Source organism: Diplotaxodon limnothrissa, linkage group LG5 (genome assembly GCF_057381915.1).
Source record: "Diplotaxodon limnothrissa isolate DT_005_m linkage group LG5, D_limnothrissa_male_GT1.1, whole genome shotgun sequence".
NCBI classification, from domain to species: Eukaryota; Metazoa; Chordata; class Actinopteri; order Cichliformes; family Cichlidae; genus Diplotaxodon; species Diplotaxodon limnothrissa.
Window position 1 is genome coordinate 15,764,041 of NC_140600.1, and position 16,581 is coordinate 15,780,621.

General features: G+C 39.1%; 1 protein-coding gene across 1 annotated transcript in view; it reads right to left on the bottom strand.

The window, feature by feature from the left end:
• The window catches only part of chchd6b (coiled-coil-helix-coiled-coil-helix domain containing 6b), a 54,709-nt gene that overhangs the window by 28,563 nt on the left and 9,565 nt on the right, over nt 1–16,581 (bottom strand). Inside the window, exon 5 of the mRNA XM_085353145.1 lies at nt 5,479–5,562. Within this exon, the coding sequence (XP_085209271.1) occupies nt 5,479–5,562 (84 nt within the window). The remainder of the gene's footprint in view (nt 1–5,478; nt 5,563–16,581) is intronic.

Consider the following 16,581-nt stretch of genomic DNA (forward strand, 5'->3'; position numbering starts at 1 on the left):
AATAAATGCCATAATCTGACAGTACTAGCAACCAGTCCCTGAATTCATGGACATTAAAGACTCATTTTTTGCTGGAGTGAAGCTACTACTTTGGTTCACCCTTTGGGAATATTGTGGTAAGAACTTAGTCTCCCATTAGTGGCTTAGCCCTTAGCCTCAGGTCAATGGGCTCAATGGACAGACTCCGAGGAAGGCTGAGCTGAAACTTGAAAGTTTATGGTTCCCTTGTGGGACATCAAGTGTTTGAGCCAAGATAAAAAAAAAAATAAAAAAAATGATGTCTCCACAGGGGCTTAAACCCATGGGTGCCTCTGATTATGCAGGACAAAGAGAGCTGGGCACCAGAAAGAGAAGCAGCAAGTAGATGGTTTAAAGGTAAAGTGAACTTGTTGCTGACAGTGAACCTTTTTTGTAGCAAACATTTTAACTTGTAACAGTGAGGACAGCACTGGTAGAGCTCATCTCCATCAAGTGTCCAAGTCAACTCAATAAAACAGATGCACAATAGCAGGACCTTCCTTAAAGGGACTGCAGACTTTAATATGCCTGTTTTATAAATACAGACTGTGTCGAAATGTTTGCTGTCAAAAGGGGTCATTTTTTGGCAAATCCTAAACGAAAGCTCGATCTTAAAAGGTTTCAGAGAGGTAAGGCAGTGGTTGATAGGTGACTGAGTGATGCAAAAAAATAAATAAAAAAATAAAATAAAATAAAAAAATCACAGAAACCTGCAATGAAAACAAACTTTTTCACTAGTTATGCCGTCACTGCTTGTAAAACATACTTTGAAACACTATATTTTACCCCTGCAAACTGTGTGCTCTTCAGAGATTGTCAGGAATTTTCCAATTTGGAGCCTTTCATGCTTCATTTGAACATCTTGTCTGTTTTTCTCCACACAAACCAAAGGAAAAACCAAGAGAATCAACATATGTGAATAAGCTAGGCAGGTACAGCTAATCCAACAGAAACTTTGGGGGGCTGTGATGCTGTTCAGTGGTTGTGTATATATACACACACACACACACACACACACACACACACACACGTTATTTTGTGTCTAATCAAGAACAAACCCCAAGGAATAGCCCTAGCTCAGCTCTCGTGACTACAGAGAGGAGGTAGCTCTATCACTGGCATACACACACTGAGATCTTCCAAGTCATTTCCACCCATGGGGACAAAAGCCCTATATGGAGAAGCAGAAAGAGGGGATGACAGCCCTCAGTGGGGGAAGGCAAGGTTTTGGGGTTGCTGGAAAGGTTCACGGAGGGGATTAGTGGTTGTGTATTAGCTTGCATACATGCAGGTGTGTGACTAAATCTGTGTTTCTACTTGAATTGTTGTGTTCAGATGATCCTTGAGCGTACACTTGTCTGAACACCCTCCAGGAGCTGTGGACTGAGATGGGCTGATGTCAGGATTTCGAGGGAGGGGTTGTTTCATGCGCCGTGCTTGGACAGAGGAGGATTAATTTTTTTTTTGAGGAAGCAGTCGACAAAAGGGGGGGTAGAAGGGATTAAAAGAGGTGAATTTTAAAGTGAGGCTTGTTTACAGAGTCACAGGGTATATTTCCACAGGAAGACAGATATACACTACCTCTACACTGTTGAGAGATTAGGGAGGCATCCAAAAAATAGAGGAGGAGGGAAGGAGATTTGGGAAGGAGCAGAATTAGAAGATGCACTGGTATGTTCAGCCGGCGTTGCAGCGTTTGTGTGTTGTTTTGTATATACACAACATGTATGTGTGGAAGTTGTGCAATGGATTGTCCACAATTATTTCTGATATGACAGCATGCGCGCAAACCTGTCAGAGCCCACAAATCTACAAACTCCTGCACACAAACATGCACACACCGTTTTCACATTCGTGTCAGGAGTGAATTCAAACAGTCTCCGCAGCCCTTAGACAAACATTACAGCCTGTTATCATCATTCATCCCTAAGGCAAACTGGACACTAGAGCTTGCTTGTGTGTATTCTCACACTGGCACACACACAGTGTGCGCACAGTTATATACACCATTATTAACCTGTTAGAAAAATCTGACGCTAAGCCAAAGTAAAATGTTGATTCAGTGGAACGCCACACACAGATTACCAGTGGATTGTCCTTTATTTTATTTTATTTTTATTTTTTTTACAGCCTTTCCAACCTTTGGCTAACTCCATTTGCAATGTAAAATAAAATTAGAGATAAATAATACAATGAACCAATAAATAAAGCCCTGCAGACCTAGCCGGGTCTGAAGATTTTCAGTCTGCTGTGCATCAGCCAAATTTAAATCTGAAATTTGCATTTGAAATCATGCCTGTTGCATCTGTCATGCTAAAAGAGAAAGCAGCTCAAGAATTGCTCCTTGGGTGCACGAGTTACCCATGCCATGCGTACTAATGGACCTCCATACAATCGCGGATAATAGCTTTTTGAACTGTGTGCCGATAACAGGCTGGATTCTTTTCAATTTCTCTGTTTTACATTGAGCTGCAACAATACCCAATCCTGTTACTGATAACATTTCTCAGTTCTAACATTTGACATGTCTTCACAGAATGTACAAAGGCTAAAGTATGGAAAGCCATTTAAAGACTTGATTGAATCAGTTGTGTCACAAGTGAGACACATTACTGTTTCAGCCTGTGCTTTGCATTTATGTATATAACCTGTGTCAGTCACAATTCAACTTTTAAGTGGCCATTTATTTCAGCCCCACTGGAATTTGCACCAGGTATGAGCGAGTGAAAAGAAAAAAGATAGCAAAGGAAATGGAGAGGAAGCTTGAAAGGAGAACTGGATGAATGGAGTGCTAGACTGGAAAATGAAGAAAAAGGAGGAGGAGGGTGGATGCCGGCTCAGGATAGACTGTCTGTTTAATGCACAGTCCATATAGCCTCTTTATCTCTCCCTCTCAGTACCCTGCTTTTTAGCTTCCTCATTCAAATGCAGGTCAGCTGTGTGCAAGTGAGGGGCGAAATAAAAAAGATAGAAAACGGGACTGCAGCAGCAAGCGGAGAAAGATAGACCATCCTGCACTCTTCTGCCAATCAGTCTCTTCCGTCAAGTATTGCACCGCGTGTTGCTTGCTGCACGGAGTGCAGGGGCCCTCCCATTTAACTTGCCTATGTAAAAGGTTTTCTCACAGGCCTAAAGGAGGCGAGTGTTAGGGAGTAGATAAAGTAACCCTCTGCCTGATGGGTCTTGCTACAGGGAGGGAGAGACTGAGTAGAGGCGCAGAAAGGGAGTCAAGACCCCAGGAGTGTCTACCAAATACCTGAGGGAAAGCTGGGATTTAAGGAGGGAAACGGGACTGATGAAGGGAAGGGAAACTGGAGTAAGGTTATTTGCATCTACCGGATACCTTTTCATTTCCTTGTGTATTTCCATTGTGTATTTTGCTATCAGGTTATGTCAATGTAATCTTAAAGTTTATTGGACTAATTTCCAGTTCCATCTTTCTTTTTTAGTCTACTATGGTAACACTATAGTATTCACATTTCAGAAAAACCCTTATCTTATACTGGGCCTTAGTTCATGAACTGTCTGAAAAAAGCTGATTTAGCTACCGTTTCTTTGAGGCCAACTTTCTATGAGTTCTCCTCATTGCCTCCAGGCGGAAGCAGGTGCTTGTGGGTATTTACGTCATCGTTTTCTGACAAAGAGCTTTTGTAAACAAGCTGTAGACAAAGAAAAAAAGCTTTGCTCTTCTTTATTGGAATTAGCCGTCCCTCAATTAGATGTCGGAGCTGATATAAGATCTGGAAAATGGAAGTGGACAGCAAAAACATCAATAGCAAAGTTAACACTAATCACTTGCTTAATGTGGAACATAATGGTGGACTTAATCTTTCAATCGTAAGCTGTATGAAACTATGTCTATTTATGTCCCTGTTAATAAAGTTTATTATATGGGAAATGTGCTATAACATTGACTGACTATTATCTCACTGCACATTTTATTTATAGGGACTCTTACTTTAAATGTTTACAACTACAATACAAATAAAGCAAATTCAATATTTTGCTTTGATTTTTATGATTGCTTAAACAATATTGGAATTTTTTTATTCTGAGCACTCCTACAAAGCTTCATTTACCCATCCACGCACCCACTAATAAAAATGCTTTTTCCTATGCCTAAGGCCTTTTGCCCAACATTTAGACGCACTCTGATGGATGCATCTTGCCCAAGGATACTTTGACATGCAGACTGGGGGATTCGGGGCTCAAACTACTGACTGTCCAATTAGTAGATGACCCACTCAACCCTCTGTGCCAGAGCCGCCCCCTAGCTTGCTTTATGATCAAACGTTTGCTATTCGTCTACGTTTGATTATACATTTCCTGTGCAGAGCAAATTGTTGAGTCAGACAGAACATGTGGGTGAGGTTGCTTTGCCCACAGCCAAGAGACGGCCAGGGAAATCTCTCTTTTTGGCATCAAACAGATCCAAGAGTTGAAAACACTGATGGAAGCCGAACGTTTACAGCAGCCTGACCTTTTGGCTCACATGAGATTATTTAAAACTTTTGTCATGTTTAAAATGAGCAGTCAAATTAAACATGACAAAGATAATGAACAGAAAAGAAATTCACTCATCCATTCAAACCCTGTTTCCTTTACATTTAATTATTCATAATTTTTCATTATACTTTATCATCGGTGTTAATTTGGAATTGTTCTTTCTAAATTTACTTTCAGTCCTTGCAGCATCTGCATATGCTTTAGAGTATCAACCAAAATCCTACGCCAGTGCAGCCTTACTCCTCACAAAGTTTACTGGGTACTTTGAAAGAAAGCTTTATCAAACCACCATTGCAGTGATTTTTACTGTGCACAATATCAAAAGCAAATTAGGTAGAGGGAAAACAACACACAATTCCTTTAAAGCACTAAAAAACAAAACAAAGGTATACAGTGATGAGAAAACAGAAAAGCACAGTGCATTGCATTAGGCAACTCCAGCTATCTGAGGAACCTCTTGAGTGCAGGCACATCAACAGAAAGTCACGCCTCTTATCTGCCTGCTGAAACTTTTAATTCATTTACATTCATATTCCGACACTGGTACGTGGGCTTGGCATTTCCAAGACAGGAAACAGTGTCTTGTATTCCACCAAGATGTTAATCTCTATGGAGAGTGAGTAATACTGTATCTCACTTAAGGATTTGTTTTGATATTCCTTATATGTGAAGTTGTCTTTTCATTCCAAGTCTACAGGATGTTTTTCATCTCATTAGTGAGATCGGCTGTTATACATCTAAAAAATGTAAATTCTTGTATCTTTCTAACAAACCCATCAGGGAACCTCTCCAGAGGGGAGAAACAAAGCAGAAAAACAAGGGAACCAGTGGACAAATGGAAAAGCCATTCAGGTGAGTTTTGGCTTCTTGTTTTAAACAGTATACTAATGTTAGTGTTGCCAATATTGATATGCAATAGCAGTCATGTTTATGAGATAAGGACATGGCTTTTACCTTTTTCTCCAGTATTTCCAATTGCTCCCTATAGAAGCTAGATATAGTAGCAAGCTCCCTTTCTTTCATCTCCAGGTTTCGGGCCTGCAAGAGAGAGGGAGAAAGGAAAGGGAAAAAGAATAAGAATAAGTAGTATACCACTTTTTAAATGACATGTGAAGACCAGCTGTCAATGACATAGCACTTTGTTTTATGACATACATGTGTAAATTCTTGGATGGTACTGGTCAGTGTTTATTGTGTCACATCAATATTGTAGTCTTGGGATCCGGTTTCATATAGTGTGCAAATGATTCAAGACGCACCTTTCTTTAGGTTTTGCTTCCAAGTTGCCAGACTTTGTCATTTTTAAATGGTCTCAGGTCTCCAAGTTTCTGAAAGTCTTTTTAGATTTCTTCTTTGGACATTGGCTTCTTTTTCACTGAGTTTCAGTCCAGTCCTTGTACCTGACTTGTTTGTCACTTAACAGTAATCTATGAATCATTCAAGTGTGAAAAGGTACCCAACTTAAAAAGAAAAACTAGAGTTGTGCCAACACATGACAGACAACTCAGCAAAGAACCAATTTTAAATTATATCTTTAGGCACTTTGTTACTAGCAGAATGTTCCAGTTGAATCTATGAAAGATACTGATGATAACACAGCTTGATCGCCATAAAAATAGTATTTTTGCACCAACAGGTGAGTCCCAAAGAGCTGAAAACCTGGCATATTTTTGCATGGTGGGTGGTGCATCCTTAAAAAAGGAAAAAAGGACAAGAAAAGACAAAACCAGAGCGAAAAACAACAACTACAACAAAATGTAGTAGAAGGCCTGAAGAAATAACTACAGCAGATGAACAGTATCTGAAAGTCATGTCCTTAACAAACAGGAAAACAAAATCCAGCAAAGACCTGACACAGGTCCTGAGTGATGCATTTGGACCTTTGGTTAATCCATCTACTGCTCACTGATGTCTCATCAGAAATGGTCTCAATGGAAAGGTGGCTGCCAAGGAGCCATTCTTAAAGATGGAAAACAGGAAGAAAAGAGAGGTTTGCCAAATATACAAGAACTAGACTGAAAATCAGTGGCAACAGGTCTGACAGTGTGAGGAATCCAGATTTTTGTTTCAAATAGTTGTCACTGTGTATGCTGAGGTCAGGAGATGTCCAACAGAGTGTGTGTAGAGCAGTCTGTAAAACACAGACATGGTTTGGGGATGCATTTCAGCCAGTGGTGTTAGGGATCTCGTCCAAATTCTGAACACAGAAAAGCATCTTCAGATCTGCAAAGTGTCTGATTAGCGATTGCTTCATTTTCAGCATAAAATGAGCTCAAACACACTGCCAATGCACTAAAGTCATAAAGTCAACATTATTCAATTCTATTTATATAGGACCAATTCACAACAAGAGTCACCTGAAAGTGCTTTATATTGTAAGGTAAAGGCCCCACAATAAAATAATAAAAATCATAAGTGAAGCAGTGTGGCACATCTTGGGAGAATGGAACAAAAGGCAGCAAACATCCAAAGAAGAGCTTTGAATGTCCTTCAAGAAGTCTGAAGAACTATTCCTAAAGACTACTTGAAGAAATGACAAGAAAGCCGCGTAAGAGAGTTCAGACAGTTTGAAGAATAAAGGTGGTCACACCAAATATTGACTTTCAAGCTTGTTGAAAATGTAAAAACACCTTTTTCTTTGACTCATATACTGTATTTCCAAGTATTACTGCAAATTTCAATTAATCACTGCACCAGCTTCCCATTTTTTGGAAAAAAATAAAGAAATAAAGTGTGGCTCATCAATTTTGGATCGTATTGTGCATTTTTGTGTGTGAATGGGTGGATGACTGAATGTAGTGTGAAGCGCTTTGGGGTCCTTAGGGACTAAGTAAAGCGCTATACAAATACAAGCCATTTACCCATTTAGGACTGAATGTGTGCTCATTTAAAGACTGCAATGTAGCGCTAAAAGCCTCAAGACTTTCAGCAAAACCCCGAACTGGAAAAATACAGCAAAATATCAACTCTGACTACACAGTCCACCCACTGTAAATCAAAGTAGGAATACACGGTTACTCACAGTAACCATCATGCAAAATAATAGTTTTTAAATCACAAAATAATCCTGTCAAATAATAAGACAGACAACATATATATGCCACTTGTTACTGTAGCTACAGAGTACAGTATTTGGAAGTACTTGCAGAGTCTAGTTTCACTAGCACTGGAACTGCACTGGAACTGTTTTGCCCACCGTGCAATCATAATCTGAGTACATAACTGATCTAATATATAGAACTCAATACTGATATAATATTGCACAGTTGTAGAATTGCCGGAGCAAAAGAGCCACAGGCAAAAAACACTAACACTTTTTTAAGTTACACTTTCCAGATTTTTACCAAGAAAATGCAAGCCAGACTACAAAAGGCACTCCATCTATTCACTGCTAGTGAGCACACAAAACATAGAAACCTGCCCTTTAACAACACATTTAGATATGGGGGATACACAGATAGCACAAGGAGAACTTTCTAAGTATCCTTCACAAGTTTATAGTTATGTATTTTTCCAGGAACATGTATGTGTTCTTATCTATACACTACTTTATTTATATAGTTTGATGAAAGTCTATGATTATACACATCTACATCACAAAGTAACACACAACAATTAACAACAAAACAGCTATTTAAGGTTATGTCCATGCATTGTAACAAAACTTACAAAACTATTCAGGTAGCATGAGACTGGGACAGCTGTGGCAGGGGCTGACATGGCGTCGCTGGCGTTAAGATGAGGTGAATGGCTTTAGCCAAGTTTTGACAGGCAGCGAGGTGGCAGATTGGCTGTAGGAAGACCCATAGTTTGGGCCATGACGTAGCAGCATGCAAGCAGAGGAGGACAGGAGGCAGACGTCAAAAAGATACACTGAAAATGAGCTTTAAATCAGCTTTAAGTCAGAAATACCCATGCATGGTGGCTGCAAAGAAAATGCTTGTTGTAAAGGAGAACTGTTATGGAGTCACCTTCTTTTAACTACTTGAGAATTTAAAGTGAGTCGATATTATTTCATATTACAAAAAAAAAGGACAGAAAATAACTTCTTTATAAGAAATACTGATTCAAATAATCTTAAAAGAAGATACAGTGGTTAACTGTAGCAAAGGTGTAAAGACAAGTGACAAAAGCAAGAAAAAGGACTGTGCAAGTAAGGAAGCAATGTCACAAATGTCACGCAGGCACACTACAGATCAGGGTTGTTTAGCCATGCCTTGAGCTCAGTGTGTGATATTACTGGATGTTATTCACTGAGCCAATTTAAGAACCTCTGATCACAACATTTAAAATGGAAAAAGAAAGATACAGTGAATTGAATAAACAAACATGGCCTGGAACATAAAAGCAAGAAAGTGTTTTGCTTGGACAGTCACTGACTCATTTAGCAATAAAAAGGTACGGTGCTCTTTCTATGAGAACATGATATTCAGAACACAGGCATTATACAGTAATAAAACTAAGGTGAGCTTAAATTCAACTGTTGCTCCAAAAACCCTGCCAGCTGGTTGAGGACCCAAGTGTTTACATACATATGTTAAAGGTTTCATCATGCAGCAGTTAAAAAACCCAAACAGCTGCAAAATCTTAATTGCATATAGATAGTCAAGTTGCATCAGCCTTAGAAGAGTTAGCTAAACGAGCACGCTGTGCATGAGATGGTTGAATTCTCTCTACCTGTAATCTATAAAGGTGAACGTACGGTATGTGTATGTGTGTCTACATTTTAAAAATGAATGCCAATTAGTGTTCATGAAGGGCATTTATGAATGCAAATTATATCTAACCAATATGGGTAATGAGTGAAGCAGTGCTACAACAGTATGAACACGACATGGTGCATGAACACAATGTAAGTGGCTGCGGGTGCCGCAGCAAAAGGCAACCATGGGCCCTGGATTTATAGAGAACTGAAACAGAAAGACTGTATTACACACACACACACACACACACACACACACACACACACACACACAGTGTGATGGTGTAATGATGACTGATTACTGTACTGAGTTGTGCATTAGCGAGAGCGATATAGATCAGATGGAACAACAACATCTTCCCTGACTGATCTACTGATCTTCCCTGCTTTTTGCTGATATGGTGGGTACAACCATGCAGACGCACACTCTTACGCTGAGTGACATCACATTTATTGTAATCCAATCTAATCTCATCCTAACTTAACAGTCGCATGTATTCCCAAGGAACACATCTGTAAATCCCTATACTGTGCTCACAGAGCTTTCCCTTTCTACACTGACGCTTAAGGGATGTGAGTGTATATATGTGTTTGTGAGTAAAATCACCTCTGCCAGCAGCACAGATGATGTGTAATTTTCTAGCTGAATACCTCCCAAAGTGTTGTTGTGTGGAATGGTGGCGGCAGCATACTCACAGCTTCGCTTTAATGCACAATGAAAACATGACATTTGAATAGAGGAGAGAGAGTGAGAGGAGAGAGAGCAAGAAGGGAAGAGCAAGAAAAAAAACAACGTGATTTAAAAAAAAAAAAAAAAAAAGAGAAAAGAAGCAGGCACTAGCGATGGTGGTGTTGCTTACCCAGGCATCCAAATCTGCAGGCTGGGAGGGAGAGAAGGAGCAGGAGTTAGTTAGACAGTAGAGGATATAAGAAAGGCACGGGGTTGGAGTAGATGGTTAAAGAGACAAAGAGGAAGAGCAAACAACCAACAAGTATATTATGAGAGTGAAGGAAGGTGAGGTAGAGATATATAAAGAAAGGGGGCGAATGAAAGTAGCAAAAAGCAAGAGAAGAAAGAAATGAAAAGGATCAAGGACAGAACAAGGTTAATACATCACACTGCAGAGCAAGTGGTTAAGATTTAAACTTAATTTGCCAGATATAAAATGTCACCCGAGATGTCATTCTAGCCTTCAAACGATGGCAAGTTTATTTATATGGCACATTTCATTTACTCATAGCACTCATAATACATCCAGTATATTGCAACATGGACTCTCTAACCAAGTAACTTTATATCACAAGTGTCAAAATCTTCATACATGTTTTTGGATCGAAACAAGTCTCACGGTCCTCACTACCCTGTCCTGACCACCTATATGCCCTGTTTCACTTCACTGCCTTGTATCTCATGATGTGCCTTGATTTTTTTCTTCAGTTGAGAGAGAAGAGATTATCTTTACACTTTTAAAAGAGTGTAAAAAAGTAGAAACCACAACATAGAGTTGGTAGACAAAGTATGCAAAAATGGACCATGTGTATATCCTGTTCTTATGCTCAATAATCCAGGTAAGTGACTTCTTCAGAGACTGAGAAGTCTCTCTGGCTTTAAAAAAAACAAACAAAAAAAAACAAAAAAAAAAAAAAAAAAACACACACACACACACACACACACACACACACACACACACACACACACACAAAAAAAAAAACAAAAAACAAAAAACCCACAACAACAACAACAAAAAACAAAACAAAAAAAACCCAAAAAAAACCTACAGATTATTTACTGTTAGTTTAAGCCTCAACTTTTAGTTTTAACAATAACAGTTCAATTGCAATTATACATGTGTATGATTACTGTTTGCTTTAAAACCTCTTAGTAGGCCAGCCAAGACTAGCTGTTCACCAGCTGTATTTATATGATCATTTATAAGCCTCAATACGAGTCTTTACTACCATAATAAAATCTTATAATACGGCATATTCTTGAATATCACCAAATCAAAAACATTCTGTTAAGGAATTTGAAGTGCTACCAAGTACCGCCAGTCTGGCATTAGACACGGGACAGAAAGGGCCAGACTAGAGCAGTAGGTGGCTCGAATGTTGCTATGCCTCATAAAGACACCATTCAGTTAAATGAGGTGAACTCACAAAGCCAGTTGCGGCAGAATGCATGTGTGTGTTGGGTAATCCGTGTAACGGATACAGCCGATGCCAGCTGTTTAACCTCCCTGCTCTTCAATGGCTGGCCCTAAACCAAGTATGTGTCTGAATGTGACTGTGTTTGTGCTGTGTGTATGTAGACCCCAGCAGTGCTCACAGGAGTGTGGCGGTCCCATTTCCATAGATGAAAGACTTAGAAGATAGGTGAAGGGGCTTGTTGTGATACAAATGCAGACAAACTCACACCCAAGCAGTTTGGTGCAGTTCATGGGCCATAGCCCACATAGCATTTCAGACGCATCCACTCATTGTTTTCCAGCTCCGAGCTCCCTGATGACCAGCAGTTAGCAGCCTCAATGTGAACATTAAGAGTCTGAATCCACTGAGCTAGCAATAACACAGCCAAAGAAGAATTCCAATTAGACTAAGGTTAATTCCCAGGGAACCTAGATCAAGCCAATACATATAGAATTCACTGTGATCCCTCAGTTAACAGAAACACATACAGCTGGTTTATAACCGTCTGCAGATCAGATTATGTTTGTATGTAGATCAGGCCAACAGTTTAGGAATATTCCTTAATTATTAGACTGCAGGTAACTGTACCAACAACATTTCAAATTTAAACTTTAACAAATTTTAAAGTTGCTCTTCTTACTACTGAATCGTTTGGCTAAGGCAAAGTTAGTGTCTGTGCAGGAGGCAGGACACGTGACGTTCACTTCCTCACTGTGAATTCTCCAGACAATTACCCGCGCTGTTCTCAGACGTGTGCAATCAGATATCACAGGGAGTTTATGGCGGGGAGTGGTAGGGTTCATTTAAAGTCTGATCAAACTGTTTCAGACATTTCCAATTCTGGAAAAAAACTTGAAATTTTTTTTTTGTTATTTGCTTCTTCAGCTGCATTGATTTTACTAGATGCTTTTTGGTACTTTTGAGTCTTACAGAACAAACATTTGGATCATTCCTCCCTAAAGTCCTCCTTCAGTCTTACTTCCATGTCTCAGTTGAACAGCCATCTTCTGGTCATCCCACAGTATCTGACCTTGCCATTCCAAAATCTGAATTTTCATATTTCATCAATGTATTTTGTAGATAGTGAATCTACAAGTTTTTATCCATCTTTCATGTGGTTTGAGTTGACAGCCCTAACAGTCTAATGTGAAATTTCTTTAAACCCTTTTTAAATTCACTCCTTCAATAATTGAACGGCATCCAGAACCTGAGTTAGCAAAGCAGCCCCAAACTGTGATGCTTCATACAGCATCCTTCACAAATGGGATGAGATTCTGGAGTTGGTCTGCATTGCCTTTTATCCTCCAAACATAGGATTATGCATTTTTGTCTCATGTGGGCAAAGAACAAAGTGGTCAGGAAGTTTTGTGGAACATCCAGGTCTGTGGCAAACTACAGACACACTCAAATGTTTTTTTGGAAAGCAGTGTTCATTTTTGTTTGAGTCCTTCTACTAACATTACCCTTAGAGAAGTAAAATTTGTACAGTTGTAGAGATTTATGCAGGGTGTTTTTGCTTTTACACCTCTTGGGGTTTGCATGTTGTGCTCTTGGTCGTTTTTCCAGGACACTGACTTCTAGGGAGAAGTTGCAGTGCAAGGAAGCAAAATAATGACACCCCCTCCACACAACCACACCAATTTAATGGATCTCAATAGATTTGATTTATCTATGCTGAGCTGAATTGTGTTTGCTGGGTGTATCATGAGGGTCAACAGATGCTTCATTTAGACTTGAAATGTTAGAGCAACACTGTGTGTGTGTGTGTGTGTGTGTGTGTGTGTGTGTGTGTGTGTGTGTGTGTGTGTATACACACGTCTGTCTCTCTGTGGGAGTTAAAAACTGAATAACAGTGGCAGAGAATGTGACACTTCACTAAGAACGTGCGTGCACATGCGTGTCAAAATGAGACCTTTTGGTCTGCAAAGCCACCTCACATGGTGAGAAATGCTTCCTTGAAAATCAATTATGTAAATACTGAATTATGCAAATGGTACATTTGAATAAATCTGTGTTTTGGGAGAAAAGATTTTGCCGTGGTTTTATACTCGCAGTCAGGAGAGGCGAGAGAGAAGATGAGGAAAGAGGGCTAAAATGAGGATTAGGCTGGAGAATGTCACTGGCAGTCACAGTTTATGCAGTTTAACTCCTGATTTGGCTTTTTAATTAGGGAGAAAGAGGTGGAGAGGAAGAGAGAACGGCACCAACACAGACAGAGAGGAGAAAATAAGGGCTAATTCAGTGACAGCTTTCTTCCTGCCATCTCAAATGAAGTAAGCACATTCATCACTTGTGCCAGTAATAAACACCATGGGTAAAGCTAAGTGCTGTCACCCCACCTCTCGTTTGGTTGTTGCCATCTTCACTAAAAATCTACTGGTACTGATGAAGAGCATTTGTATGAACTTGAGCTTACACATGTCCATTACTTTTAAAAAGACATACGTTACAATCTGTACAAGTCACTGACAATTTTAATTATTTATCACTTTTTTTAATCGTTTCCCCCTTTTATTTAAATAAAACTCCACTAATTCAAAATGTGAACCAAACAATTTATAACTGGGTTAATTTTTATTTACAGGGAGCAGCAGGGGCATCGTGCACCATTACTTGCCCTCTCCAATGAATAAGGGCAGATACATCAAACAATGAGTAACAGAAGCCAGAGGCAGTGTGTGATGCGTGTCAAACATTTTCATCCATTGTTTTATAAAAAAACTCATTGACACTGTATTCACAGCTGCAGGTTGGAGTATTACATCCATGTCACAGTCACAACTAATATCCCAAACATACATTCACATCAGTTCTCCAGAAATATCTTAATTTTACAAAGTTTGCTTCCTAAAACAGTAATTGGCTACCATACTATGATTCTGTCATAAATCAAGTCTTTTTTTTTTTAATCGAATAACAGAAAAACTGGACACTACATTAGATACACCTTGGGCGTACTGGGTCGGAGCCCCTTTCACCCTCAGAACTGCCTTACTTCTTTGTGGCCATTTGAATATAGCAAACTCATAGTTATCTTTAAGGGATTATAGCGCAACAGTGACACATTATTTGCAATAACACAACATAAGTCAAGCACAAAGGTAGCTTTACATTTATTTTAACAGTAACCAAAGGCACTTAGTTAGGAGATACAAACACCCACAATCACCCACACACACACACACAACTGTACCCTCATACACACAATAATAACATGGACTGAACCACCACTCACAACCACTAGCACTTTATATAGCCTCTGTAGAAATTATCCACATATCTCACATATCTTAACTGCACTACTGTATAATTCTGTGTAAATGATCATTCTGTACAATACGATAATTTTTAATTCTACAACTGTTTATAACCTGCATAGTTCACATTTCTGTATATCTCATATTCTGTATAGTTTTTATTTCATATTTATATCCTGTTCATAGCCTGTACTTCCTACAGCCTGTACATACTTCTAGTTATAGCATATTCATAACATACCTTCATACTGTGTACATTATTACATACCATAATAGACCCATTTCTGTAATATACTTACATATCTATATTATTGCTAATATATATTTGTAATATATCTATATCATGGCTAAAGCACTTCTGGATGGCTGCAAACTGCATTTCGTTGCCTTGTACCTGTGACGTGTGCAATGACAGTAAAGTTGAATTCTATTCCATTAACCTCCCACCTTCAGATGGCTGCCCCTCCCTGAGCGTTGTGCTGCCAGAGGTTTCTTCCTGTTAAAAGGGAGTTGTTGTTTTTTTTACTTACACTATGTCCACTCATCAAGTGCTTGCTCAAAGAGCGATGGTTTGATTGTTGGAGTTTTTCTCTATTATTGTAGGGACTCAAGCTTACAATATAAAGCGCCTTGAGGTGACTGAATTGACCTGAACTGAATTAACCTTCTATCTTGGCCAGAGCTGAGCAATATTGTCACACAATAAAACTGAAAAATATTTTCTACCTGGGAAGCTGTATTTCATGGTCAAGCTTTTGAACCAGCTGCGTAGAACCCTGCTTTAACACCACGTCACCTCATCAGCAATTTTGATGAGTTGGAACTGTTGATACAATCCAACTGTTGTAGCACAAATCTAGACTCATGAGACCAGGCAACAATCTTCTACTGCCCAACTTCTGGTGAACCCAGGCCAACTGTAGCTTCAGTTCTTAGCCGACTAGAATGGCACCTGGTGTGGTCTTAAGCAGCTGTAGACATTGTGCTCCAATGTTAAACATGTAGAGTTCAACAGAGATACTCTTCTTCAAACCTTGGTTAGAAAGAGTGCTTACTGGTTTGAACTTTAGACGCATTGCAGCATCGATGTGCTGTCATGTGATTGGGTGATTAGGTCTCTGCATTAATGGGCAGTTGAACAGCTGCACTTGACAAACGTGGCCATTGAGTTTACATCTTCTATAACAACTGGACTGAATTTACAATTCATAGTTGATACACAAAAACAAACAGCAGGGGGTGTTAGTAAGAAACAGGGTGATGTTTACATACATGAGCATAAATCCTCAGCCTGACATCTGTTTATGAAGTACATAGCTGCATGCAGCCACAAGAGACACGTGAAACCAAACATGAGAACGCACACACAGTGTACTACAAACACAAAAGCCATGAATTGGTTAGTCTAGCTGTTTGCTCATTAAATGTGTGTTGTCGTCACATAGCTGGGGGAGGTTAAATGAATTAACACTTCATCATCAGCCTGCTTTGCACCACAGACTGTCACAGAGACAGAGAGTGAAAAAGACACTAAGATGAAAAAAGTGAAAGGAGGGATTGAGGCAAAATGATGCAATTCAACTAAAAAGAAAGAGGCTTTGTTGGAAAACTGGGGAATCGTAAAAGAAAGCAAAAGAAAACCTTACCAAATGATTCTGTCTTGAAGAGTCTTTTCATCTTATGAAGAATAAGTTTTGCCTAAATAAGTAAATAAATAACTAGAATAGATTTTGAATTTCATTTTCTTTGACTCCTGAAATTAGACTATGTTCTACTACCTGTTTTAAAATGTGTTCTCTGGTAAACAGGGCCAAGATTCAATGTTTACTCTTTATCATATAAATCATTAATATTATTAATAGTATTAAACGTTAAAGCTGCAAATATAATTTTCTTAAGTAATATCTTGGT